At 41.3% G+C, this 27,378-nt stretch overlaps 5 protein-coding genes and 1 long non-coding RNA gene across 15 annotated transcripts in view; 2 read left to right on the top strand and 4 right to left on the bottom strand.

The window, feature by feature from the left end:
* LOC100116525 (prisilkin-39) overlaps positions 1-3,001 on the bottom strand; it is a 5,277-nt gene extending 2,276 nt beyond the window's left edge. Inside the window, exons 1-2 of one of the 2 annotated variants that reach the window (XM_001600819.5) lie at positions 2,792-3,001; positions 1,624-1,877 (exon numbers count right to left, since the gene is read on the bottom strand). In XM_001600819.5, coding sequence (XP_001600869.2) covers positions 1,624-1,877 — 254 coding nt within the window. In that variant the 5' untranslated portion in view covers positions 2,792-3,001. The remainder of the gene's footprint in view (positions 1-1,623; positions 1,878-2,791) is intronic. The other variant, XM_008205014.3, reaches the window with a different exon arrangement.
* The window catches only part of LOC116417593, a 15,990-nt gene extending 3,008 nt beyond the window's left edge, over positions 1-12,982 (top strand). Inside the window, exons 3-4 of the long non-coding RNA XR_004227844.1 lie at positions 12,542-12,644; positions 12,891-12,982. This is a non-coding gene — a long non-coding RNA (uncharacterized LOC116417593). The remainder of the gene's footprint in view (positions 1-12,541; positions 12,645-12,890) is intronic.
* On the bottom strand, positions 6,765-9,331 carry LOC100117552. Of its 2 annotated transcripts, XM_031931344.1 has the most exons (4): positions 8,688-9,331; positions 7,738-7,943; positions 7,454-7,651; positions 6,765-6,928 (listed from the first exon to the last, which is right to left on the bottom strand). In XM_031931344.1, the coding sequence occupies exons 2-4, from the start codon at positions 7,941-7,943 to the stop codon at positions 6,910-6,912; spliced, it is 423 nt and encodes a 140-aa protein (XP_031787204.1). In that variant the 5' UTR covers positions 8,688-9,331; the 3' UTR covers positions 6,765-6,909. The 2 variants fall into 2 exon arrangements, with proteins under 2 accessions (XP_031787204.1, XP_031787203.1); XM_031931343.2 differs by lacking the exon at positions 8,688-9,331 and having other exon boundaries at positions 7,738-8,678.
* LOC100117513 (glycine-rich protein 23) lies at positions 12,298-20,554 on the bottom strand. 5 transcript variants are annotated; one of them, XM_001600755.6, is made up of 6 exons: positions 20,362-20,475; positions 18,347-18,450; positions 14,725-18,046; positions 12,884-13,104; positions 12,532-12,723; positions 12,298-12,401 (listed from the first exon to the last, which is right to left on the bottom strand). In XM_001600755.6, exons 3-6 carry the CDS (start codon positions 14,863-14,865, stop codon positions 12,392-12,394), a joined length of 564 nt encoding a protein of 187 aa, XP_001600805.2. In that variant the 5' UTR covers positions 14,866-18,046; positions 18,347-18,450; positions 20,362-20,475; the 3' UTR covers positions 12,298-12,391. The 5 variants fall into 5 exon arrangements, with proteins under 5 accessions (XP_001600805.2, XP_016842773.1, XP_032456498.1 ...); XM_016987284.3 differs by lacking the exons at positions 12,298-12,401; positions 12,532-12,723; positions 12,884-13,104 and having other exon boundaries at positions 17,072-18,046; positions 20,170-20,554; XM_032600607.1 differs by lacking the exons at positions 12,298-12,401; positions 12,532-12,723; positions 12,884-13,104 and having other exon boundaries at positions 17,072-18,046; positions 18,188-18,450; positions 20,362-20,523.
* On the top strand, positions 19,535-23,338 carry LOC100680025 (dynein regulatory complex subunit 2). Of its 4 annotated transcripts, XM_003425578.5 has the most exons (7): positions 19,566-19,845; positions 19,925-20,075; positions 20,177-20,431; positions 21,113-21,402; positions 21,472-21,594; positions 21,683-21,916; positions 21,991-23,338. In XM_003425578.5, exons 3-7 carry the CDS (start codon positions 20,196-20,198, stop codon positions 22,488-22,490), a joined length of 1,383 nt encoding a protein of 460 aa, XP_003425626.2. In that variant the 5' UTR covers positions 19,566-19,845; positions 19,925-20,075; positions 20,177-20,195; the 3' UTR covers positions 22,491-23,338. The 4 variants fall into 4 exon arrangements, with proteins under 4 accessions (XP_008203234.1, XP_032456497.1, XP_016842771.1 ...); XM_008205012.4 differs by having other exon boundaries at positions 19,535-20,075; positions 22,051-23,338; XM_032600606.1 differs by having other exon boundaries at positions 19,535-20,075.
* On the bottom strand, positions 22,529-27,378 carry LOC100117426 (dolichyl-diphosphooligosaccharide--protein glycosyltransferase subunit 2). Its single transcript, XM_001601619.5, has 11 exons — positions 27,229-27,378; positions 26,379-26,587; positions 26,042-26,176; positions 25,676-25,836; positions 25,462-25,601; positions 24,902-25,277; positions 24,485-24,664; positions 24,189-24,402; positions 23,896-24,105; positions 23,467-23,638; positions 22,529-23,220 (listed from the first exon to the last, which is right to left on the bottom strand). Exons 1-11 carry the CDS (start codon positions 27,236-27,238, stop codon positions 23,075-23,077), a joined length of 1,953 nt encoding a protein of 650 aa, XP_001601669.2. The 5' UTR covers positions 27,239-27,378; the 3' UTR covers positions 22,529-23,074.

The following is a 27,378-nucleotide window of genomic DNA, read 5'->3' as shown; positions in this document are numbered from 1 at the left end:
ACGTCGCATTAGCCTCTGCGTGCGTGTGTGTGTGCCGCAACGCATCGTCTCGTTAGGTCCGCGGAACAAAGTATCGTTGCGCCACACACGTCCGCGCGCGCTATGCGACACGAAACGTATACGCGACACACCGCATCGTCGTTTTCTTTGTATCTCGAGTACTTTTTCAACGATTTTTTTGTGTCCAGACGCGGATCTACACTCGACTATGTGTCTCTCTTGCTCCTTTGATTTGTATGAAGTGCAGAGGACACTTGCTTTCCCCGGATACGCTTTTAGCGCGCGGTAATAAATAATGTTCAAACGCGTGCGGCGTTATATGCGTAAAAGAGCATTGTGCAATTTTCGTTATCGCAATTAACCAGACGGCGAGAATTTATTTAGGAGCTTTCGCGAGGCTCCTCGGACCGGTTACCAGTGGGAATCGAATATTTAGGTCCCCCAGCTATCTTCCGCAATAATTGATGCGAGAAACTTTTGGAGCATAGTAGTAACGCATAAAACATTCATTCGCGTCTCAGGATATATAATCGCGTGAAATGTTGATAAGCCACGAAAAACAAAAGCCAAAGGACACGGCAGCAGCTTCCCCCAGAGTTTACCTAGACAGAGCAATAGCCGAGACCTTCTTTCCGAATCAAAGTGAAAAGCGCGCAGTGGGCAACTCGCATGGGAGCCCTATACTACACACCGTACACGTCGCTATAGATACATGTTTCTCGGCACACGTGTGCGCTCGGCTCATTTCGCCTCATGAAAAAAGAATAAAAGAAGAAAGTGCGCGCGCGCGGGGCTTTCTTTCGTGCGGCTGCAGACTGGCGATTACACGGAATTCGTAATGCGCGCCCAGACGAGAGCGGCGCAACGGAATGACGATGAATGACACGTGCGAGCGGCCGCCGAGTGTGTCTACGCATCGCGTCGTTGACAGCTTATAGCATATATATATATATATATATATAGGGAGTTTGTTGTGCGATTTTGAGAATCAACGATTCGAAGCGCGTGATTATGATCGCAATTTGTTATAGATTTGTATGATTAATAATGCAAAGTGTATAGGTCGCGTGTCACGTTTCTACTCGATAGTTCGCGTTTATGCACCTGTATTTAAACATTCATTGGATTATGAATATTGATTAGGGTTGAAATAGGTATCGATGGATATTGTTGTAATTATATATTATAGATACGCGTCTCTAATCTTTCGAAGCTAGCTTACCGGAACTCGCGAAAAATAAAAAAAAAGTAGAATCCCCGAGGACACTCTCTTACTCACCGGTCGCGAATCTCCCGGACATGAGACAGATTTGCAAGTTCTCAAGGCTGGACTGACCAAACAAAGGATCCTAACTCGACTTAAAGATTTCGAGAAGAGAGACGAGGAAAAGAAATTCAAGATATTTATACACACACGTCGTGTCTTTGACGTAAGTGCCATATTACTAATTCGTCTAAGCATTTACTTTGATATGCAGATGATGTACCAACAGATTTTTCGCGCTACTTCGCTAACGCAATTAATATCGTTGAACAGAAGCCATAATGGAGAAGCGCATTAATGAATCATTAAGCTTGAAAATATGTTGCAAGCTTCCGCATGTGCAAAATAATAATTCATACCCTTTAATCGCTCCCAATCCGACTCCCAGGCCGAATCCGACGGCACCAACGCCGAGGAGCTTTTTCTTCAGGAACAGCGTCCTCTTGTCCCTCGACACAGGCGCAACGCTCTCGCTCAGCTCGTCTACGTTGTGAACATCTTCGAGACTGGTGGGCCGCTGTTGCTGCTCGATATCGACATCGGCTTTGGCAAGCTCCGCGAACACAATGGCCGTCGAGAGTAGAACCAACAGGGAGATAATGTGGCTGTTCATCTGTGCGGATAACGATGCGTTCGTGTAACATTGATTATGTTTCGTTCTATTTTTGATAAGAAAACTTTAACGTTTTCTTCTCGGCATTCAAATCGAATTCCAAGCGTCTCGAATGTTTAAGCTTCAGAGACAGCTCATTCGAATTTCAGGAGATGCATATTGCGTGTGCATTACAAATTGCTAAGCATCAGTTTCGACCGACGACTTGCAACTCGATTTAAAATTCGCTGTAAATAATTTAATAAATTCGCGATGTGAATATTTTAATAACGCATCAGTGAAAACTGGAACAAGAACACACGAGAGCGCGATATAACACACTAAATTTAGAAAGATGCTTCGTTTCCGTTCGCCTGTACAGGTTGCCATGCGTTGCTATGCACGAGACAGGAAATCATCAGTCTTTGAATTCTGATGAAGCGCTATCACGAGAAACAGCCGCGTGCATGTGTTCGAACTCGCGGAAAGCGCAAGTGAGCTTCGTATACGCGTATCTGTATTCCCTCGCGACGTCGATATATGTTTTCGAATAAAAGAAGAAGCTCGTAAAATGCTTTCGGAGAGTAAATTTTGCAGAATTTTTATAACGAAATTTTTTACGCTTGAACAGTGAGAATAACGAACGATTGTAATTTTCACGTTGGACGCTGCAGGTGGTGGTGAAAATAAAAATTGTTTTTACCGCGAGTCCAACCGCGAACGACACTTTGGTATTGTTCGGTGATTTACGACTCTTTATGCAACGTGTACTTAAATAACCATGCGTGCAAATGTACCCGTATGTGTTTTTTCGCGAATAATTTTAAAATTCAAAGTAAAATTGCGCAATAACATTGTTTTTCGACAAAATCACGTGATATTTTTCCAAAATGAAGAAAGTATTAAAGCTCAACACTATCAACGTTCACAATTACCTTGCAAATTCAACGTCGAACCTCCTCGTCCCAAACTCCAAAAATCACCAAACTCCAAAGACAAGACCAAATTGTCACGCAGGACTCTTCGAAAAATCCTCGTCGTACGAAAAATCAAACTCGAGCAAAACTATATACACAGCCGAGCCAAACCGACTAACCGTGGCACACTTCTGGCTGTAACACCTCGGCAGGATCAGCCGGTACTTATATATGAGCCCGTCAGCTTGGGCTGCACGCCTCCCACCTGTGCCCCGCGCACGGAGACATCTTCGCATCCCCCTCTTGTCATCGCTCGTGCGCTTCCGTCACTCGACGTTTGCGCTTCCTCCGCGATTGAAGGTCCGAAAAAACGCGTGTATGTACAAGGGACTGGCCCAATACGTATACGCGCGCGCGTGTGTGTGTGTGTGAGAGAGAGAGACACGCCTTGAAAACGCGACACGCTTTGCGCTGCGGCTTTCTGTTATCTCTCAGCGAGTACTTGCACTTTCGACGCCGGGAAGAAGTAGCTTCGTATACTTGCTTAACACTCGATTCGTTGCTTTTTCTTTGACTTCGCGTTTGCAGGTTCGCGGTGTTCGAACGTGTGGGATTCGGTTTTGTAGGTGTTGTTTGCTGGTTTGCGAAAACATCGAGATTTTGTTTGCTGATATAAATCGGTTGGTTTGCCCCCATTGATTGATTTTATTGCTTTTAGTGTATTATATTATAAGAGAATATATCGCTTAATACATTTTATGGAAAGCGCGGTCGATCGTGAATAAATATGGCTTTTCGTGAATCGTGATATTAATTAATTCGAGAGATTTTCATTTAATCATACGTTATTCAAAAAGAGAGTTCGCTTCATGACGATATAACAATGAAACTTATTGACATTTGACAGGATAAAAGGGACATAATAGTAGCTAATTATAATATTGGTTTGACTATTGTTATTAAAATAATATTTATCCTATTCAAATTCAGGAATTACGCAACGAGATAATGAAATGTACAAGAATTTAGACATAATAAGCTTTATAATTTCGAAAATATTCTGCTAATAAGCAAAGTAAACAAAAACTGCACGTGCGGCTTATCCCATCACACGATGAGCTGTTAATACAACGATTTTTCAGAAAGTCATAAGATTAACTTAATGATTTATCCATTGCATTATGTTCGAGTATGCATTGTTACGCTTCATAATTTAATACGGCTGTTTATTTTCAGTACGTATATTGTCGCCGCGTGTCATATATTATTTTACGATGTACCTGTATATAGATCACATTTTGAAATATGGCTTTAAAATAATGCATATAACTATACGCGCGTAAATATTTATCTGTATCACATTTGCTGCGTATAATACGTGTATTTGGCGTGTATAATTAAAGTAACATTTACGCTTCTGAAAAATTATCAAGTTGGAATGCATGGAAATTAAATCTATATATGACGGATTATATATTTTATAGTAAATTATATATTGTTATACAGAAACTTCATTTCGTCGGATTTGCATTTCGTCAAATACCGTTGAAATTCAAGTTTTCAAGTGATTTGCTCTACAGATGTTGAACAATCGTATTTATTTAATAACGCCTTCATGGAACTGCTCTGCAAGTTCAACAACCTTTACACAGAACTGTCAGGAAAAATCAAATCTCTGCGTAATTGATTCAATCATTACGGCTCGACTGCTACTGAATCCATAAAGTTTTATCGTCTAGCTGCGCCTCTAAATTAGTTTTCAAATATTTACTTCGTCGAGGATATTCCGTGAATGAGAAGTTCGCGTTAAAACATGCACGCGCTCTATTGACTCTCGACATCATTATTAAGCAATTATTTTTTGCACAATATTCGTCTGTCATACGCTTAATCGTATAAAAGAAATTACAAAAGCGCACGTCGAGAAATGCATCGGCACGATTTAAAAGCTTCAAAAAGTGAAAGCCAAATCGATCGTATCTATCGTCTGTCTGATACGTGCGACTACTATAAGTGCCATTGTGTAGTGTGCGACATATTTTTCGCCGAAAACACGACTGCCGTTTTAAAAATCCAAGTCTTTTTATTCCTTCCTGCAATTATGCCACCTGCTCTTGTCGCGTCTAATTATAGAAACCATTTTTTCGAGTATACGTATAGAATACAAGAGCATCGAGTATAATTCTCGAAATTAAATTGATACCATCAATAGCCCACCCAACAACACAACAAAGTATATGTATACATCATAAATCTTCGTTCATTCATTAATCTTAACCAGCGGCAGAAAAATGATCTTGTTTTGTCGCTTCGGGCCGTTCCCTCAGCTTTGCGAAATTTCCCCATATACAGTTCCCTCACGCGCGCGTTTACCCCGACTTTAGGCATAATATTTCACCGAGAAAATGCAAGTATCCCGTGACTAACAAGTAGGAGCCGTTTTGTGCACCAGCTACACACACACACACACACACACACACGCGCGCGCGCGCGCAAGGTGCTTCTTCAAAGCGATCGTTCAACCTGCAGCGACTATTAATAGAGTAGGGGAATTTGCGTGTACGTATACATCCTCGTACGTACACCACACCTATATCCCTGAGTTCTTGTAATTTCCATAGGCGTCAGCCCAGACAACTCGCTGTATGTGCCTAATTTATTTCAAGGGCGGCAGCAGCAGCAGGTAGCCGCGTAGCTATTTAGAAATATGAATTTACGCTCGAAGCGATGTGTGTGTGTGTGTGTGTACCCAGTTCGCGCCCATACTTTGCGCAAGAGACGCGAGGCCGAGCCCTCTCGTACACGCGAAATGTGGCTCATCCTCGGGTATAAGATATATGTATAGTCGCGTGTATGTTCAGCGACGGATGGATTTTCCGCTGATGCTCTCCTTTTTTCCCGTAATCTCTCGAGGCTCTGGGAGGATCCGTTTGACGTAATGCGCCGCTGCTGCTGTGTTTGATGTGGTTATCGATTATGAAATTTCTAACGATAGGTTTGCTGACTTTTATTTTAAATATACTTACTCGTGACGTAAACTGTTTCATTTCTGCGGAGGACAAGGTACAGGCGATGGAGATAGCGCGAGCATCGATAGTTGTGAAAGCTGGCATTGTTCAGAATTCCCGAGGATTCGCTCGGAGAGAGACTGATAGGAACGTCAAACAATAGATTTGTGGTCCGTAGACTCTGCTCTAACAGAGCGAAATTCTTCCAACTCTAAGGAAATTTACACGGGAATTAAGACGTATACCCACAGCGGGAGATTTAACTTTTAATGAAGGGATGAACGTCGTTCTAATTGCTTCGAGGATCGATCTCTTTTGTTCGCTTTTGGATCGATATATTCCACGGAAGCTGAAGCTATTGAAAAATTTTGCACACCGGAATCAGTACTTTTTGCTCCAACGAGCGCGAACGAGCGAATCAACACACAAAATCGTATACTAACAGCAAAGCCAAACTCGAGCCGCCTGGAACCTTGAGGGCCACTTTGGATCTCCGAGCGCTGCAGTCTGGAGCCTAACGCGAGGTGCTAAGAAATTTACCGAAAAGAGCGCCGGTCGTCTAACGCGGGGATTTCACGGCCATTGTGAAGTTTGTCACCTTATAGCCTTGTGCGGAGCGCAGCCATCCGCGAAGTCGTCTGGGGCCGTCCTTCCATTTAGATCTCAACCATGTGATATCGTGTGAGTTTGGGGGAAATTATTGTTTTCCTTCGAGTTGTAACGTCGCGAATACGTGTATACACCTGCGAGGAGAGAAATTGGGAAACCCGGGACGATTACGTGGTTAGCGACGGTGGAATAATTTTTCTAGGAATATAGCGCCTCGTCATTGTTTGGTCGTTGAGGTAAAACGCTGTTAAATGTGTTTCCTTTTCGTGACGCTTGCGTGTTATAGGAGTTTTCCGCGATGTTTGTGTACTCGATTTGAGAAAAAAGTCATTATAAAATATGGGAATTGGGTGAAGTATATAGTGAGGCTTGCGTTGAGTTTCGATATTTTTTTTTATTTAAAAAAGTATTAACAAAAATTACACATAACAACAACTTTAATCTCCTAGTGCTTTTGGTTTTCATCGACGTAACATTCGAGCGTCCATCAGTCGAAGCCGGAATCCACCTCGTCCACACCTACCACGATGATGGTGGTCTGAAACACAAAAGCGAAATTTTGAGTATACCTGTTGCGTTCGTCATTTACCTATTACTCCACACGCGAAAGTTACGAAAAATGTCAGATAAGGATCGTTTTATCAGTGTGCACCAAACCAATACACTCGATGCAGCGAGATAATCCGATAATTGATCCTCGAGTAAGAGCTTACGTACAAGACGAGCAAAGAGTGAAAGTGTCGCTTTTCGACTTAGGTTTTTCCGGAATTTTTCGACGCCGGTGACCGCATATTCAACGTAATACCAAGAACACAAGCGTCCGTACCCGCCAAGCCCACGTCAGAGAGCCTTTTCGAAATTACGTAAGCAACGTACCCCAAGCAACTCGAGCTACAGTAACCGTCGGTAAAATACACAGAGCGTCGGATAATTGATCAGCCCTCTGGGCGATACTTTTCCCGATGCAATATCAATTAAGCACTCGCGGCTGGACAAACATACAGCCACGCAAGCATCAGAGCGGGTCGATGGCACACATACACAATGCTGTGTATATACTAACCCGTAAACTGGCGAGGGATCCTGTTGCGACCAGGCGGGCTCGTAGTGGTCGAAGTGGGCCGGCTTGAACACTGGTTTCTCCACGATGTGCGGCACGTAAACTGGCTTCTCGACGTACTCGACGTACTTCACCGGAGGAGGAGGCGGCGCCAGGTACACGTGGTGCACTTGCGGTCCGCTGTGGTAGCCCAGCTTGTAGCTGCGTGTGCGAATCGAATTCAGTGAACGAACGTCTTCGATGTGCGATGATGATATAGAAAAGTAGTATATGAAATTTATACTGACCCCTTGACGGCACCGAGTCCGAAGCCCAGCAGACCAGCTCCGAGGAGCTTCTTCTTCAGGAACAACGTCCTCTTCTCCCGGACGTGAGTCTCGCCGTCCTGTTCGGTTATCGGGAGCAGCTGCTGCTGCTGCGTCGATTCTTCGGCGCTGACGTACACGGCCAGGCAGCAGCCCACCACCGCCAAGACCAGAGTTGAATACTGCATCTGCAAACAATTCGGTTCGTTAGCTTGATTACGTGTGTACTGGCTTGTGTGTGCGGGACGATGATTTTTCGACGATAAGCGTAACGGATTATTGTGCCATGTCGTGGATTTAGTTATTATGCACATACGAAGCGCGCGTATGTACAAAACTAGTTTTCCATGACAAAATGCTCGAAATTCGGCTCGCGGTGAGTAAGTGCGTTTCGGCTGTTGGAATAGTGGCTGAACCGCGTGGATACTTTATTCGATTGGAAGTCTGTCAGCGGCTTGTTACACTGGATTGTTGATGAACGCTTTATTCAACTGAGATTTGAAGACGACTATTCTATATAGTTCGATTAAAAAGTGGCCAAAGCCACTTTTGAAGTTAAACACGTCAGGCTCGATCCAATTACGCCGATTAAAAACTTCGAAACCCCGCGCCGACCTCTTCCCGCACTTTCCTCAAAGATGAAACCCCCGACCGATTAACAAAACAGAAATATAAAATCGAAACAACAACACTGCGCGCACTTTGTCTACCTATACGTACAAGACACACACGGTAAGCCGGCAATCTACATCCGCGAATTAAAGGGTTCGCCGCGTAACCATCCGCGAGAGAGAACGAAAGGGAAAGCAGCGATCACTCCGCGTCACGCCTTCCGAATCCCGAAACAATGCGCCTCTATATATCTCTCGCCTTGCACTATATGCGCAAGGGACGAAAGAGAAAAAAAGAAGCAAAGAAGAATCGACTCTCACCTCGAATGTGACTCGACGAACTTGAGGGAAAAACAAAAGAGCGAACTAAAGTCGGCTGAGAGCTCGATCGCACTCTGACATCGATAGAGTCGAGCCATTCGATTATATATACCCTCCCAGGGGCTTCTATCCCTCCCACCATAGTCAGTACAGCGCTTGATATCAATGAGAAATGTCCCGGGGAGAAAGAGTAGCGCGCAAGTGTACTCGCTCTGTTGTTGCCGCAATAAAAGACAGCGTCCGCGCTCTGCGTTACAATTAGCCTGCGTGATCTTCGTCGCTATGCCGATTACGCGCGCCGAGTTTTATGGGCTAATGCCACCGTGGATTTTTCAACGACTGGTTCGGTTTTTTTATTTTTTTATGCGCTCGCTGATAGGATCTCTCTATCTCTCTATGCGAATATAAATATTCAAATCTCGCGGCGAAACTGGATCGGATTTTCGTTGCGAAAAAAATAACGAAATGACTGGAGCGCGTTGGTTAAAAAGTGTATGAATGTTATATACGTGTGTTTAGAAAGAAATAATGAACTTCTGCAAACGAGCTTGAAGCATCGGACTTTTTAATTAACGAACTTTGCGGGACAGCCAAGTGAGAGAGAGAGAGAAATAAATTGAAACGGCAGTCCCGCGGCGCGGCGGGAAAATTCGAAATTAGGTGAAAAAGAAGAAAGCGTCCAGCTATACCCTTTATACATCGGAGTATACGTGACTTCCTGTTTTTCTTTTTCCACAAGATTCGGATAGACGATCAATTATTCTCGGCTATACTGTGGGAAATTCGGCGGTTTTGAAACGGCTTACTACCGAACACGACGGAAGCCGATAAAGTTTGGCGCAAGTTCGTTCTAGAATCCGGATCGAGTTTGTAATCGTTTAAGACGACACTGTGCGCGCCGTGTAAAAGACACACGCGGGTCTGGACGTGCATGCGGACGAGTCTCTCTCTCTCTCTCTCTCTCTCTCTCTCTCTCTCTCTCTCTCTCTCTCTCGTATACGTTTCGACACTTGTCGAACGAACGCGCCGAGTTTTCACGATTTTGGAGCAGCTTCGTGGATTGTATAATAGTCGGCAGGAACGAAATTTTAATCGATTTATCGCCTCGCATACCACTCGCGATCGCGAAAAATCATCGAAATCCTTGTACAGCGCGTTTACACGCGATCCTGATGGAATTTAGAGAGTATACAAAAGCCGCAAAAAACCGCGGCATATCAATCCCCATCTCACGCGCAAGTGCAAACAAATCTCGTAGGCGCATAGCTGCGCGTCGCGCAAATGAACTTCGACGGCAATTTTCCCGCGCGCGAACCGCATAGCGACGAAAACTCCCACAAGAGCGTTAAACCGAAGTGAAATCACTTCCTGTATAAACATACGTATACACGATGGCACTCGCATAGCCGTTTTTATATTCATATCACTTTCCTCCTAGGATCCCGCCGCTGGAAAATCGCGAATGGCCCACTGTATATGCGCTTGTGCACACGTGCGCCCAGGATGTATAGCTATATAGAGTGAAATTTCACGGCGCCACGCGCGCGCGCGAAAGTCGCGCATCGCCGGTGCGGCTTTTACGAATAAGGTCTAATGAACCGGCGCTCGACGCATACGCGCGCGCGGTGGATTTAGGTGTGAGTTACGGACGATTGTGTTTGGCTGAGCATTGACGTTGAAGCGATATGGACGAGGACTGGCGCTGTATCGTTTTGTTCGTTGAATGTGAAATAGTAATCGCGGAGTAGTATGTAGCTGTTGTTTCAACTTTAAACATGGATTTTCAGTCGATAAATGTGTACTGCTTTTTTTATCTGGCAGGGCTGTGTTGTTCGAAAGGTTGTTGAAAATTCTCCTCGTTTAATTTACGGTCCGAGAGAAACGGACAACGAACAATTTTTAATTCAAATATCGTTGCATGAAGTTTCAAGCCATACTAGGCATTTCTATGAGGATAAAAGCTGCCGTAATAACAATAGAGTTGCCCAATAGCAGGGCCATAGCAATCGATTATTCGTATTGCGTTCAAAATTGCGACTTGAAAAAAAGCACCGTCTCTCATGGCAGTCACAGCATAAGCGGCCCAAGCTGCAGGTTGAACAAAGCAGTTTTAGCACAGGTGACATATCACTATTTATAAGTTATGCGCACAGATTGTGGATAGGGAAAATCAAAAAGTGCCTATGGGCCACCTAGCGTCGCTATAGCAAAGTACTAGAGCCGCTGAAATGGTAAAGTGGTGGGGGAAAGGCCAGTCTTAAATGGTTTCGTTCCCAGCTGTATAATGAAAACTTTTCGGAGAGAATAACATTTTTAAAGTGAAAAAATTAAACATAAATTTCAAATTAAAGAAATAAGGAACTAGCAAATAAGCACACGAAGCATCAAAATCAACGTTTTATTGTACAAAGTCGAAGCAAAAATTTCATCATGAAAAAAAATATATCGAGAAACAGCAGTACCGCGAAACGCCATAAGGTGTACTTAAAGTGTGAAGCGTCAAGCCGATTGAAAACTGTTTGTGAGGCCGAACGCGCGCGAAATAAACGTAATAGCCGATGTTACGTTATAGAGCCGCGCCGCTAAAAGGCGGCTCTCACAGCGCGTGCATCAGCTCGTGATTCATGAATGAAAAATTCGCGGCTGAAATTTCGTCACGCGCAGCTCGGCATATAGAAAACCGAATCTCACCGCGCTCGGGCGTGTGCGCCTGTAGAATGACAAGAACGACGGCTTCCTCGTCCGTCGGGCTTTGCTGTTTTCTATCTACTTGTTGACCGAAATTAGTTCGTGTGGTTTTTTTTGCGGAATGTAAATGTAGGTGTAGGCTTTGTTGTCGAGGTGTTAGAATACAGGTGCTATAAATTTCGTTGTAATAATTATATTTGATTCGAATAGAGCTTAGTTATTACAATTCTGACTGAAGTATATGAGTTATCGCTATGAAACAGTGACAAAACTATATTTATAATAAGTATTGTATACTTTTTGGAGCAATATCGGATACGTGCAATTGTTCGAATTTACACCCGTTTTAAAATAAATGTATTCGTAGCAATTAAGTATTTCTCGTTTTACTTTGCATTTTTCGTAGTCCATGCCTCGCCAATAAAAATACGTTATTCGAAAAATTTCAGCACATCAGTTACGTGCAAGGTTTGATCTTTCCAAAGTAATTTGGAAGTCACGCTTTACAACTTCTGTCCTTCCACGTGGCTATTTACTTTTCCATCTTTCGCGGCTACGTATGGCTTACTTCTCAAAACTCAAACATTGAATTATATGTATAAATATTTTAAGAAAAACTTTGTATCAATAGAAATAACAATAATGTTGTTTGATATAATACAGTAAGTAAAATTCATAAGTCAAAAGGATAATTTAACCTTCATTGCATTTCCTTTCATTAAAAATTGATCAATGTATATTTATTTTTTCGTCGCAAAATATCGCATTAAACTTTTAATAATGCCTTGAAATCAGATATTTAAAGAAATTCAATACCGGTTCGAAGAGTTACCGATTCTCCATATTATAATAACGTCAAGCTTCAAAACTTCCAATACTTTCAATAGGTTGAGGACAATAAAGGGAGCAAAACACTGCGATATCAATTTATAAATACTTTATTCTTATAACCTAATTATTTCATAAAAACTGGCAAGTCTCGTCAATCGCTTTGGCACATCCTACGGCATCATCGTTTACCAGGAGCTGAAAAAGAATCGATATAAAATCAAGCGTTAACATAACAAATTACGACCAAACAATACACTAAATTACAAAAAGCAGCTATACAACAACTCTACTGTAGTCGCATCAGTTGCATATAATATGTCCTCACCTGGATCCAGCCCACGCGTTACTGCTTGCGCCAGACCATCCGCCGCCGCCGCCGCCGCCGCTGGGCCATCCACCGCCACCGCCGCTACTCCAGCCGGACGAGTGGGAAGCAGGGTAAGCGTGCACGATTATGGGCTTCTGCCAGCCACCACCGTGACCACCTCCGTAACCACCTCCGAAACCGCCGCCGAAGCTACGATTTTGATAGAAAAGCGCGTGTTACATTTTACTGCGCCTAACTACTGCACTGATGCATGATTCGCTACGGGGAGACAACTTTGCGCTTCTAACTACGCTTATGCGTTTACAGAGAAATTACAGAATTCTACGAATCATAAAAAAATTCTACTCACTGCTTAGCCTTGACGAGACCAACGCCAAGGCCGACGGCACCGCCGATAGCCAGGGCCTTCTTGGCTAGGATAGCCTTCTTCAGCAGAAGGAATCTCTTTTGCCGTACATGCTGTCCGGCCGGATGTTCCTGCGACTCCTCGGCCACCAGGTCGAGAGGCTCGATCGCGGCGTAAGCCACGGCCAGCAGGGCTGCCAGGAGGATCCAGTACTTCAGGTACATCTGCGTCAGATTAAAAAAAAAATTAATTTTTTTTTTCGGTCGGCGTAGTGTTTGCCGAGCACTTGTTTGAGGAAGCTCATTGGCATTCGGCTCGCGAGGCGCGCGTGTGCGTTTGTTATACAACGGACTGCAGTGTGGCCCGCCAATTTTCGAAAGTGTCGGCCCTTGCGAAATCGCTGTCGTCGCGCGTGTCTTCTTCTTCGATCGCACGCGTAGGATATAGAGTGAGAGAGTGTGAGAGAGAGAGAGAGAGAGAGAGAGAGAGAAGGAAGGAACGCGTCGCGATGAGCCAACGCCTCGTGTGTGTGTGAGTGATGCCTTATTTGGTTTAATGGCTCTTGGCGGCGAGAGGGCCTTTGATGATTTTTCCGACGCGAGTTTTCTTTTTCGGTTCCAGCGAGGATCGTCGATGATACTCGGAGGAATAATTATGGCTAATTAATAAGTGACTGATCAATTACGATGATACTTGTAAATGATTTTGGTAGATTTTAATTGTGAAAATTTAAGGAGTAGCTAACCCTTTGCGTTCAAAATACACGTGTGTACGAATTTACTACGCCACATTATCCCCTATAATATTGTATGGTTTCCAACATTTAGTTACGTTAAATTGTCAAACGTGCGATTTCCTTTTAGTTTCCAACTGCGATTGTTGGTGCAAAAAAACTAATTACAAGAGCGAAGGATGAGCAAGATAAGGCTGTATCTACGTATCTAAAAACTACTCTCTTTCTTAATCCTGTGTGTGTGTGTGTGTGTGTGTGTGTGTGTGTGTGTGTGTGTGTGTGTGTAATTAAGCTGGTTCTCATTATGACTAGTCCAGTGCAAAAGTTCTCGTAATGAATTGAATTAAATGATACGATCTTGTAAAAACACAACGAGCATAAGTATATTATTCTTTTTTCCTAAGGTCCGCACTTGTGAAACTTGTACATGCGTGCAGTATTCAAATTAGCAGAGTTAGCGTAACAACGAGATCGGGATATAAATACTGAGCTAATTTTGACTACCATATTAATGGGTTTTAAAATACACGTGAAATTTAATTATACAATCAAAGTCAACCGCGAAAAGGTGCTGAATCATATAGAGTTTCCGGCTAATCGCTGACTCGGCGATTTTCGAAATTCAATATGGATTATGCGCGGCCCTGTAAGCAGGATACATTTTTGCTAAGGGTGTCACTTGTATATGCAAAAACTTTGCGTTTATATTTATTTGAAAATGAATTATTGAATTTATATGAAAAGATACTAAAAATAAGCACTTTCTAAAGACCGAGTAAATAATCGAATGTATCAAGGCAGATCACTTTCACATCCTTTCGAATCTGAAGTACAACAATATTATATCAATTATTACTCTTTTACTTATATATTCCAAAACTCTATACCCTTTCAGCACGATAAGTAAGGAAACTTGAACGAAAATCGCGAACTATTTTACAGCTCGAGCTAAAAACGAAATCCTTCGAATCGACTCAATACTCCCTTTTGTCGCGAAGCACCTATTATACAGATTACTCTACTATATATCTACATCGCGCGAGAGCACTCAGGTCGATTGAAACGCTCGAGGAAACATGAGAGATAGAGATAGAGATAGAGGAGTACGAACCTTTACCGATGATTTCGTTCGATTATAATGAGACGACTCAGGATGAATGGGAAGTCTTTTATAAGAACTGAGAAGCTGCCACAGCAGCGGCGGCGGCGACTCATCCCTTCCACCTTTCTTTCCTTCCTCCTCTGAGAGCATCAGCGCCGATACAGCATCGTCTTTCTCCTCTCCCGTCGAGCCAGAACCTTCGCTGAAATCCACCGGCTGTGCTGCTCACACACGGGACACAAGGTCGAAGACGGCTATAATACTTCCCTCGAGCTACACGTGTGGGTATGTCGTACGATCACCCTGTGTGTGTGTACGCGTTCGACATTGAACCTTAAAGCCGTAAAGTTTTATCGATCCTCGCTTTTTCCAAAAATAAACGCGATGCTACTTTTCAGAGTCCTTCTGCGAGTATAACTTGTACACATAGCGTCTGGTGGAGAAAAGAAGATAAGCGTGTCGTTGGACTTTCGAGGGCGTTTTTTCTCTCTTTCTCGTCGCCGGGGAAAATGCGTTTTCGCGTAGAAAGTGTACCGATAATTCGAGGCTTCATCTGACTGATGATGTAAATTAATGGGTATTACGGTGCTGCTGCAGGACATAGCGATTCAGCGGTTTCTATGTGCGCTGCCCTGGTGAACTCAGCTGCGTGAGACCGAGACATTGATTTTGGCTCGTTTGAACAGCCGATTGAAACGTTTTTACGTGCTGCGTTTCAATGGGGAACGAGGCTTTATTGTATGCAAAGCTCGAAAATTGTTGGTACACATATTCAACAGTTTTCTCCCAGACTGATGGTGATGGTGGTAGCGAAAAAAGCGTTGAGTAACAATATTTTGATGGAAAAGGAGAAAGCAATATTCGCGCAATCGCTAAATCGGTAATTAATTGAGTGCTATTTATATTGTGGTCAAAGAAGTTGTAGTTAAAAATTTTTTTAATTTTTTCGTAAACCACTATATCCTCGATACTTATACTATCGGGTGAGAAGATTTACGTGAAAAAAGTTGATTTTCAAATTTTTTCCTCAAACAACGTCGAAGGCTATGCGAAATGGTAATATTGACCTGTGTACTACTTAAGCGTATTTGAGAATATTTATCCTTTTAAGTCGGTAATAATGAAGTATACGAATATTGTTTGTTTTTGTATCGTTATGAAAGTGAGGCAAACTACTCATCCATCATATCACATTGCGTGTAATGCATTTACCTAATATGCGTTAACAACTGACAGCTATATACAATCCTTTTGATGATTCGAGTACAATATTTTCTGAATAAGAATAATTACGTTCATACCATTCATTAATCATCTGATAATAGCTCCCCAACGAACCTTGACGCAGGTTTCATATTTTTTTCAAAGATGCATTACAGTAAGTGTAAATAACATTTTTGTGAGGCCATGAAATTCCGAGGGATTCTATGCTAGTACGCAGTCAAATTCCTATTATTTACATACAAGTAGCATTAGTATATGAAAGAAGCTACACAACTGCGGATCCCACGTCTCACCAACCTCGTTCCGTATCTACTTATTTCTCCCAAAATCCTTCCAAAAACCAAAAGCCTCAAGTATCTTCCAAACATCCCCCATAAATTCTCGGCAAAACCGCACATCCACCTCCCCCGAATACATACCGCGCGCATATCCCGCGATAATCGCCCTCTAATATCGATCCCATATCCCGCGCATAAGACAAATAGTTTCTCCTAGGAAAACTCTACGCGGCGTAGGCAAATCGCTCGTTTAAGCCGCTCGTATAATAGAAACGAATACATCGTGACTTGCCGAAAAGCCCGGAACTATACGCGCGCCGATCAGTCTGAAAGGCTCTCCTCGTAAATTTCATCTCTCCCTCGAGAGATAATCCGGCAGTGGAAGCGGCTATTCTGCAGCCTTGGCTCGTAAAATCGTTCTCGCGACGTTAACGATGCGACATTAGCATATGCGTAAAAGAGAGCCTCACCCTTACACGAGCCATAACGTTTTTTTTCGCTGCTGCAGGGAAGTAACTGGCTCTTCTCTTTTTGCTCTCGGAGCACCTGACGCGAAGTTCGTTATCCGATCGGACAACGATAGCGGGGGATATAGATTTTTCTTTGGCAATCGCTCGGCAAACCTGATCGGGATGTATGGAACACGTTCCGTTACAGGAAAAATTCGGCTCTGAAGACGGAAACTTTCTTTTTATCGGGTACGCGCGTGTCGGAAGTCGGAATCGCGAAGTTTTTATGCTTATACTTTGGTGTTAATCGTTTAAATTTATATTTGCAGTGATATTACGGAGGCGCATGTGCGGTTATATTTTAAGAGAAACGTAGAAAGGAGACAATCGTGAATACACAATGTATGTGGATTTGAGTAATGTTTTTCTTTTAAAATGTAAATGTACAGTTAGGCGACTCATAGAATTCATCTCCGGAATTTACACAAGACCCGAGAGTCGCTGAGTTTTCGCCTTACGATATGAGTTTCGACTCCACTCCTTTTGATGCATCAAATTTTTTCCCATGGGTCTAATAGCCAAGGTTACGTACGAGTCTATAAATACAGCCGGATACGTTTTAAAGGCTTGACACGTACATAATTAAGGTTTTTATCCAATCGATTGAGATGTAATCATCGATACACTCGCTTATATGTATAGTAAGTTTTTTTATAAATATAATACTTTTAATGAATCATTTTCATACAATACACACTTTGTTCGCCTTTGCGAATCGGAGACTTATCACAATAATACCTATACACGTTCTTTTTTTGGGCTACAATTATCATTTTTTCATAAATTATTCATTCAATTATCTGATTTAGTCATCGTCCGTTACACACACTCCATCAGTGCAAACCAAGCACACCAGGCATTCGAACATCATAATATAATTTATAACCATCATAAGGAAACACGCGGCGCTGGGACAACTCGAGGATCCACTACGTGTTGGGAAACCTGACACTGCTGAAGGAATAGCTCGACGCTACGTGCAACGAACTACTACTGCTACTGGCGAACGACTTGACCTGATGGTTGAAGTTGGGGAAAGCCCTGGCGAAGCCGGAACTAGGTCGAACGATCGTGACCGTGGGTGTGGCCGATGCCACCTGCTGCTGCTGCTGCTGCTGCTGTGGTACGATCCTCAGGTTCCTGTCGAGTCTTTTGTCGTGTTGGGTGCCGCGAGTGTAGTACTCCTTGTCGTAGTAGGTCTGGTCGTTCGGTTGCTGCTCGCCGACGTTGGTCGACTCCCGGAGGAAGTAGGGAGGGTAGAGCGGACGGTAGCCGCCGAACTTCGGGTCGTCCGCGTCGTTGGTGGCCAGTTGGGTTTGACTGAAATTTTTGAAAAATTTTGAAATTAGAAGCAGTAGTGGCTCAACGAGCGGGATTTTGCCATTGACCTCTGCGCGGACGTGTTGGTTTCGAAATTCCGAAAAGACACGCGCGTTTTATGAAAAAAGAATCTTTATTTACTTTGTTTTACATAGAGAGGAATTTCCGGATGACAGCAGAGTCTCGCTGACAGGAGTAAATTTAACCATTTTCGTAACTTGTAACTCCCTGAACTCGTTATCGAGCCATCGCATATAATATAAATTCGGCATCACATCCCGACACGATGCTTATAAATACCTTGGGTCGCTCAAATCAATATTCAGCGGATTAGCATTCTGAATGTTTTGTAGATCCGCTGCAGCGAATCCCGCCAGACTCAACGCCACAGCTAGCACTAAATTCTGCAAGCAAACAGTAAAAAAAACAAACGTTTACAATAATTTATCACTCGCGACAAAAAATTTATACGCCAGTAGGCTTTAAACTAATTATCGACCGCGACGAGAGAAAAAAACTGGATGGAAAAAGCGACGATACCATTTTTTATTTGCTATTATACAGCCGCGCGACAAAGTGTTGCGAAACAGCTTGGTGTAGAGATGATTTTCGAGTAGAGTCGCAAATTTGACTGCAGGAGCTCGACAAAGGCGTGGAAATTTTATACAAACTTTTAGCTCCGCCCAGAGAGACCCGCACACACACTTGGGCCATTTCTTTTGTGCCGTTTTGTCAAATTTCGCACACAGCTCGCGTCTCCTCTCTCTCTCTCTCTCTCTCTCTCTTTCTCTCCGCGGGGGCGTTCAGGGTAAATGACCTTGTCGAAAATATATGCCTCATAGAGAAGTTTTTTTCATCTCCTTTCATTTCCTGGCGGGGGGACTGCGGATTTTCGAAGAGAATGACTCATATTTTTTTCGGCGAGTTTTGATTTTTATTTTTCAAATCGTACGTATGCTCGATCGGCGGGAATGAATCCGTTTGATACATATTTAATGAATGCATCAGACGACGCCCTCGTGTCGCCAGGTCAGAAATTATAAATAGACACATCCAGACATTTGATCGCGTCTATTAATATAAAATTCGTGGACAGTCATTTTAATAAGCAGGCACGAGTTTAACGATTCGTGAGATTTACAAGGACGACGATTTCTTTCATTCAGCAGTTCGTTAGCGAGACACACCTTTAATAAATTAATCTATTAATTCAATAACTCATAAACTCCAATAGTCCTATTGTTACATAACCGTATTTCTCTTCGGCCTTTCCACGAAATACAAGCTTCTCTCACCGCGACATTTTCCCACCGAATCGTCAACTTGTACACGCCCAAAAAATCGATCGAAAAATTTCTCTCATTATAATTCCTCGATGCGAAGCGGAATTTCCACACGAAAGAAATGATTCCCAAAAGGCAAAGTGAAAATGACGAAATTCTAAGCGCGAGCGAATTGAAGCGAATGAAAAATAGCACGAGCGATCCGATCCGAAGATGATGGGCGTGAGATGTCGTTATTGGCGCTTTGGTCCCGGGACACGCGAGCTTCATTAGCATAACTCGACGAGACGCGACAACGGGTCTTGTGTGCCCGGCCGAAAACAAAGTCTTCTGGGGTTTTTTGCAGTCGGAGCACACGTGCCTCGCCGTGTAATTTATTGAATTCGACGCGCAGTTTTGGTATGTACGTTAATTGGCGGGTTATAGTGACCTGCAGATTAGAAGACGGATTTGGCGGTATAATGGATGCGTTGCGGGTTTCACTGATTCGACCATAATAGTAAAATTCATTCAATCGTACGATGCTTTTATGTGTTAATTATGATAATTTTGTCGAGGAAATTTTCGGAATGTGAGACGCTCTAGCTTCCTCTAGAAATACCAGAGACACGTTTTTGTTACGTTATCGAGTTACGATATCGATCCATAACGACGAACTGTCACATCGTTGTTTTCGCGATGGATAACCTATTTTGTTAGTCGCTCGACGTTACTCCAAAACAAGCGTTAAATCTTCGAAGAGTCGAGTAAGTATATAATAGTACATCATCCGGAACCAATCACATTTTCAATTCAGTAATAAAAAAATAACCAAATAAAAATTTCAAGCGCACAATTTACCGTACAGAAAGCAGCCATCCTCGAGAATGAAGAAACGCAAAGGCCGTCGTCGCAAGCGCGGTGTCGTCGATGTGGAGGAGCGTCAGCGAGAAGCTAAGCGTCAGGAGCTCCGCCGAGAGCTCGAGATGGGAGACACGAACGCGAGACGGCTGCGCAAGACATGGCGCGAGAAAATGATGAGTCTCAACCTACCCGTCATCAAAGAAGACCTCCAAGTCGCCTGGCGCACCTTCGACCGAGCCCTTGACAATAAAAATTACAGGTATGCATATGTGCGCATGTATACGTATAGTTACACGTATACACCGGAGCAGCAGCAGCACTGGCGAAACTGGTCGTGAACGAGCCGACTCTTTTTTTCCCCCCCGAGAGTCGTATATCTCAAGATGCAACGCGCGCTCGTGTATGCATATGCATACCGCAGAATATTTTCAAGGACGGCCGGCGGAGAGATCCGCGCGGAAATTCCAGAGAGATGAAAAAAGAGACTTTTTGTCGGTTTTGCTGATTGTTGTATCCTATTATTGACTATTTGTAGTTGATTTTTTGGTGAGTTACGAAATCGTTGGGTGATTTGTAGGATAATCTGTTTTCTTTTCAGTGAATTAGGAAACGATTTTGTAAGCAGTTTGATTCACCTTATTCGGCTAATGTATTCACGAATTAGAGTCGGTCGTGATGAGTATATCGAGGTATGTTACGGAGCTAGGCAGAAACAAACTTTGTTGATTTGCATGAAGAAGGCCGCATACAGGAATCATAATTAGATACATAACTTCTTCAATTTGATAGACTAATGTTATAAGCTACTGAGTTTACTTTTCTTATATTCGATTGTGCACCTATTGTACTAACGTTTGCCTCGAATCAGTAGAAAAAGTCGGCTGTGGTACGGCGCCTTAGAATGTTCTATATACCTATACATTTTTCTTCGATTTTGCAGTATCAGTATACTTTTGGACGCACTGGACGACGCCGAGGAGCAGAAAAGAAACGACAATAATTTGCAGATGTACCAGATCGACGGCTTGATCAAAGTATACGAAAAACACTTGAACGAAAGCAACGATCACTACCGATGCAGCATTGAGAAGACGTTAGATTCCGAACGTGAATTGATTGATGAGACTAGTCGCGAGCAAGAGGAAAAAGAAGCTTTTCTTCGAACCGTAATTTTCAGCACGAAACAAGGGATCGAAGAATCCATTGAAGTTATACAAACTAAAAATTTATGTAAGAATTAACAACAAGCATTTAACATGTACGTTTTGCTATTCTGAACTGTACATTTTAAACACATAGCAAAACTGGACACTCGCAAAGAAGAGAACGATAACATCCGAAGAATGTCCGAATCGCTTTTGAAACGTCGCTTGCACAACTTCTCGGGGCAACTCGCAGGCGTTTTAAGCGACTACGATGAAAGTGCGTGAACGAGATAAACAAACGAACCGATCTGTGGACATGTTTCTCTATGATGAATGCTTTTCTATGAATATACGTCGTCGTACAGGTACAAAAGATCGGCGCAAGGACTTCGAGGCAGTTAGAGAGAAAGACGAGGCTGATCAAAGAGTCATTGCTCGGCAGTCGATGCGCATAGAGAAACTTTATAATGGAACCGTAGAATTAAGGAACCAAATTGCCAACTTCAAAGTAAACGCCGGACGAGAAGTTGCGGATTACACGTTCGAGCGCGATTACTTTTATGAAATTTATATGGCGATGCAGAAACGACTTCGAACGGGTGTGCACTTTTTGAAAAATCCTATTTTATGCGTGAATTGGAAAAAATAGAATTTTATGTGAATGTTTTTTTAGAACAAACTCTGGATAGAGAACAGTTGCGTATTTTGACCGTTGAATACAATATTACTTTAGAATTTTTGAGAAGTAACTTGACGAAAGTTGAAAAAATTTTGATCATGGCAGACCTGTGTCAGAAGTACGAAACTTACAAGGATAAAGTTCTTCTGTATCCACTTTCTACGGTGATTGAAAATAATGAAACAGAAGACTTGAATGTGTCAACATTGAAGCCAATGCAAAAATTAATTAAACTTGTGCTATTAGTACAGAAGAATATCAAGGAGTTAAAAGCGCAACTGGAATATCATAAGGTGCGATTCGATTATTTGAAACATAGTTTAAAAATGTACATGGAACTTGCAAATCCAATACACGTGTGCAAAAAAGAAAATTCAAAAGCGACGCCAGTATTAATTAATCCAAAAGATGTTATTAAAAAATGTGATCTCAAAGTAATCGATGCCAATGATTCGGATAGTAATATTAATTTATTATTAAATAAAACTTTTTAAAGTGTATATAGATTCAAATTTACATAAATAGACAAATGTTGTAATTTTTTTTCTACACTTTTATTACGGATTTTGTCTGTACAAGGTAGAAAACCATAACGCTACTCGTCACGTTTGTCTCCTCTACATTTCTTCAGCGATTCAAGAAAAAGTTTTCTCAACGCAGGAATGTCTGTTCGACGTGACGCTTTAGCATCAGTTGATTTACGAAAAATCACGCAGTTAATAAAACGTTTATAAAACGTATTACTCTCATTGCAGCTTATCATCTAACCTTATAGAAAATTAGGCATTGAAATGGACGTTGTTGTGCAAAGTGAAAATAATGCGCTTATGTTTACAACACCGCAATTTAAGTGGAACATCAGTCCTTTGCCAACGCTATCCTATTACACTTAAAAACAAGTGAATTGCTTCATTTAAATTAAACATCAAAATTTTGTAAAATTTGTGTAACTTTTCATGAGATAGTGTCTTTAAGAATGATTTAATGCTTCATATCACACTGTTCTTAGTATTACAAAGGACAAAGTAAATCCGTCCTCAAATTGAAACTCAGTCGACTCGCAAGTCCATTAGACAAACTAACGAGATGCTTTTCGGTTGCGTGCAATTTGTGACAATAACTTGTTTCCAGACAGGAATGTGACTAGTCCAAGTAAAAGAAGATATCGGAGTGTAGTAAACATATTCAGCTTCAGCCAGAATATTCCAAATAGTACGAATATGCCTAAAAAAAGAAGAAATTATTAAATTGTATCCAAGAGTTTCAAATATTACGAAAAAACTTTTTATTTTGTTTAATTGTAGAGAATATCGGGCTGCAAATACAACAAGTAAAGAAAGTTGCATCTGTGAAAAATTCACCTATTACTTTATGCCCAATTGAAAACAAACAAGTCTACGAAAGCGATATGCCTGTCAAGCATTGGGCATGATTATAATAAAATGTATCGTTATTACAAGAGATACTCACTTCCTAATCCTAAATGAAAGACGACAGCACTCAGAGTGAACGGGAAGTTTGAAATATTTACTCCTAGCTTGTACCATAGGACAAACAAGACAAGTAATGGTGACAAACATAATCCAGTAAAAAGATTCGAAACGAATGCTGGTGGTCTTTTCTCGGGCTCACGGAACATGTGCTGCAAATAAGAAAAAGATACATTTAATAACGTTGCTCATAAATGTATTGATATGCGTTTTTGTTTTTGTTTCAACTATCGTCTCACTGCACATTTTTAAACTATGGAATTTAAAAATAAAATATGACAATGAAGACTTTTAATTTACCAATGATATGGAGGTTACAAAAGTATAGATCATCTTTTGTCGCTAACGAGCATTGGCATATGAATATTTTGTAAAGTTTCAATAATCAACATTTTGTTTAAAATCTTACCTTAATTTCTGGCTTTGGAGAGTATACATTAGGTTTCTGCCTGTAAGTTGATTTTTCGACAACGTCTGAAGCCGATGGTTCAGGGAATTTCAAACTCACAGTGGCGAGTGTCCACTGAAAGGAGTTGCTCAAAACGGCATCACCGACAATGAGTTCTACGTTGTAATCTCCGCTTTGGTAGTTGAAATTCTTAGCAGCTGTTCCCACAGGCTGTAATTAAGATTGTTTTGAGTTAGTTAACGTTTTTTGAAATTATTCAGCATACAGCTTATAAACATAGTTTAATAGTTTACCATATCGAATTTGTAAACGTGAGAAGCATCTGGCTCAGCAACAAATATGATTTCTTGCTTATCTTTTTCTGATGATACCGACGCAAGACGAACGAAAGCTTGATGTACTCTCATTGGCTTGTTTTTAGAGGCATCCTTCAGCAAAAAGCGGATAACAAGTTTCTGCTGAGAATCAGCCTCAATTTTTTGATTAAGCTTTTGAGGATGAGCGACTCTGAAACCAAATTATAAAAGTTGTAGTGGATGTATAAAATAAACTTATGCTTATAAAAAAACTTTGATTATTAGATATTTACTTTACTAATTTTGGTTGAGTAGTTTGGTCGGCATCAGCTGTTCCGATTTCCAAATAGTCGACTTTGACTTCAGCAAGAACTTTGATTGTAACCGTGTTAGCAACCGAACCTGCAGATACCGCAATCTTATAGAAGCCGGGCTCTGGTGTTGCAGACATGAAGTTCAAAGTGAACAACGTTCTGAAATCAAGTAAAGAATAAGTTAAAATTTGGGCACTCAAATTGCATTATCACACATCAGCAAGTTATTGAAGGGATTGTTTGTTGAACAATCCATTTTTCTTTTATTAAAAGAAAATTTTAAAAAATCACTCAACATTTAATGTACCCCAAGCGTATAACTGACATTAGTAATGATCCTAATTCAGCAAATTATTGGGGAAATGTCGAAATAAATCATTATAGTATATTACTTACTTATCGTTAGGTGTAGCTTGGAAATTTTTCTTGCTGATAACAACGACATCATCCGTAACTTTTGTAGCAGTGTTGGCAATGACATTGGTGACTGATGGTACAGGGTTACCAAGAAGATCGCACACTTTAACGCGGACAAGAGGTTGCTTTGCAGAAACGACAACTCCGTCCTCCGATAGAGCAATGCAAATAGGCTTTTCGAATTCATTGGTAGCCAGAATGTTGATTGATGAAAGGAAGTTAACAGCACCCTTGGGCGTTTGAACAGACCTACGCGATAAGAAATAGTTTGCCAATTTGACGGTCTGTTGAGATGTTAGTGGTGGCTTCTTCTTCAAGCTTGAAGAAAGCTTGAATACTCCATTGACAAGAAGGCCTGAAACAAAACACGATAAAGATTAGAAAAATGAGCTACTAAAGAGAAAAATATTTTAACATTGAGCAGTTTTCAGAGGGTCATTATCTCTTCAATAAATTTACAGTAGAACGAAAGTATTGATAAACATCATTAAATAAATTTTTTCGTAAAATGATTTTATATTTACTCAGTAAAAACTTACTTGTAACACCAAGTCCTCCTTCAAACTGTAAGAAACGACCATCTACTTCATCAGCTTGAACAATAGCATCTTCAATATGATTGAAGGCAAATGCTCCAGCAGATCCTAGATCAGCAGCAATGTGGAAGACATAACCCAAGCTGTAACAATAATTATAATTAATAGGTGTGAAGAAAGTAATTTGTATGTTTGCAGCAATAAAAACAATACATACTTTAATGGGCTATCATCCTTTTTCAGTGTTGCTTGCAAGGTTTTTACTATTTTTGCTACTGCTGCATCTGGGATTTTCTGTCCAAATGATACAAGAGCATTGACAGCATGATACAGCTCTGGAATTTTAGCAGCATCTTTTTCTAAAACTGCTGTAAGAGACTAAAAAGAAAACGCATCTATTATAATCAAATTCATTAATTTATTATTCTCAGTCAAGTATTCAATGATTTTGTCAGAATAATAATGTTGTCTTCAATGTTCTTGCAGTAGAACGAAAGTTATTTAGAAACATCATTAAAATTATAAATAATTTAGATTCAACATAAAACAATTAGATTTAAGGTAAATAATCATATTCTCATACCTTTGTGAGTGCACTCAATGGAAGTGACTTTGGTTGACATTGTTCGAGAGACTTCCATGTAGTGGCCAGGTAGTAAAGTTGCTCCGTGGTTAACGACGAATCACCAGCTGACTTAATCAGGAATTCACAGACTTCCTAAACATATTGAAACAGGTTGTGTGAGTAAAGTGCAATTTTTATAATAAAATAAAATGATATAATTAATTTTTCTTCAGTAAGACTAATCAATAAAATCACAGATTGTCAAGTTAGATGCAAGTTTTCATCACATAAAATTTTTTTAGTAGAAAAATACATTTTTCATTGTATAAGAAAATAAAATGAAAAAAATACATACCGCAAGTCTAGTTATAGGCTCCTTGATATGCCTAAATCCAAAAACTGCATAATGCACGCTAGACAGATCTTGCAGCTTAAATCCAGGTTCAACAACTTTTTTAAGGCGAGCCTTGTCAGTCGCCGTTAGATAAGAACTTGTCGAAGATGGTACATCGGCTGTTAAAGATGTGCTTATCAAGGCTGCAAGCAGCAACAGCACCCACTTGGCTGGAATGGAACAAGTTGATAAATAAATATTTCAATAATCATTGAGTTTTAGTACATTGACTTAAAATACTTGTGATATTAATCAACATAGGATTGTTTACTAATAGAACCAGCAGACATTCTATTTTTAGATTTGGAAATGCATATGAAAATGAATCGAATTTGGAGTGCCACGTTCAAAAGGCTGACGCGATGAAAATTTCATGCCGACGTATAACCGCAGACGATTATTTAATCAAAATTGCTCCGAAAACCATCGCAAAATTTAAATTACCAAAACGTTTTTGCTATAAAAAATGCATGACTTCGTACATTTCCGTACCTTAACCACAAAAAGCGAAAACGTGGTCCAACCGCGTACGAGCGAAAAGATCATCTTTTCAACGAAATTCGCACATTTTAACACGAAGACAGCGTGAGGTCGTGTAAAGAATCCAAAAATATTGCTAACTGCGCTAAAAATACTTTAATGATTCCAGCTAAGATCGACCCGCAAAAGGAAGTGGTGTTCCGAGGAGCTATTTGGAAAAGCCTCGTGTTTCCTCGTCAATTACATAAGCGTTATCGTGTGAAAGTACGAAAACGAAGGCTTCGCTTCTAACTGTAACGATTAAAATATAATTGATCAATTATTTACTCACGATTCATCATTGCGAAGATGAAATTTCCAGCAAAGCCGGCCGCCACGTCGGCCTCTGAAGCAAGATGGCTCTTTCCCCATTGCGCGTGTCAAGAAAAATGGACGAGTAGCCAACGAAGCAGCCGGAAATAGCTGGCACGGCTCGCTACAG

Source organism: Nasonia vitripennis, chromosome 5 (assembly GCF_009193385.2).
Source record: "Nasonia vitripennis strain AsymCx chromosome 5, Nvit_psr_1.1, whole genome shotgun sequence".
NCBI classification, from domain to species: domain Eukaryota; kingdom Metazoa; phylum Arthropoda; class Insecta; order Hymenoptera; family Pteromalidae; genus Nasonia; species Nasonia vitripennis.
The sequence above is the reverse complement of the archived record's forward strand: the minus strand, read 5'-3'. Positions and strand labels throughout refer to the sequence as shown.

What these genes read in the sequence shown, in the direction of transcription:
- LOC100117552 (XM_031931343.2), bottom strand. Translation starts at nt 8,069, where the DNA reads ATGTGCATAATAACTAAATCCACGACATGGCACAATAATCCGTTACGC. An exon ending in GGACTCGGTGCCGTCAAGGG is followed by an intron (nt 7,652 to 7,737) that starts GTCAGTATAAAT and finishes TCGCACACGCAG; the next exon opens with CTACAAGCTGGGCTACCACA.
- LOC100117513 (XM_001600755.6), bottom strand. Translation starts at nt 14,865, where the DNA reads ATGCTCTCAGAGGAGGAAGGAAAGAAAGGTGGAAGGGATGAGTCGCCG. An exon ending in GAACGAAATCATCGGTAAAG is followed by an intron (nt 13,105 to 14,724) that starts GTTCGTACTCCT and finishes AATCTGACGCAG; the next exon opens with ATGTACCTGAAGTACTGGAT. An exon ending in GGTCTCGTCAAGGCTAAGCA is followed by an intron (nt 12,724 to 12,883) that starts GTGAGTAGAATT and finishes TCAAAATCGTAG; the next exon opens with CTTCGGCGGCGGTTTCGGAG.
- LOC100680025 (XM_032600606.1), top strand. Translation starts at nt 20,196, where the DNA reads ATGAAGAAACGCAAAGGCCGTCGTCGCAAGCGCGGTGTCGTCGATGTG. An exon ending in TTTAAGCGACTACGATGAAA is followed by an intron (nt 21,595 to 21,682) that starts GTGCGTGAACGA and finishes GTCGTCGTACAG; the next exon opens with GTACAAAAGATCGGCGCAAG. An exon ending in GCAGAAACGACTTCGAACGG is followed by an intron (nt 21,917 to 21,990) that starts GTGTGCACTTTT and finishes ATGTTTTTTTAG; the next exon opens with AACAAACTCTGGATAGAGAA.
- LOC100117426 (XM_001601619.5), bottom strand. An exon ending in AGGAGGACTTGGTGTTACAA is followed by an intron (nt 25,278 to 25,461) that starts GTAAGTTTTTAC and finishes GTTTTGTTTCAG; the next exon opens with GCCTTCTTGTCAATGGAGTA. An exon ending in ACGTTTACAAATTCGATATG is followed by an intron (nt 24,106 to 24,188) that starts GTAAACTATTAA and finishes TCTTAATTACAG; the next exon opens with CCTGTGGGAACAGCTGCTAA.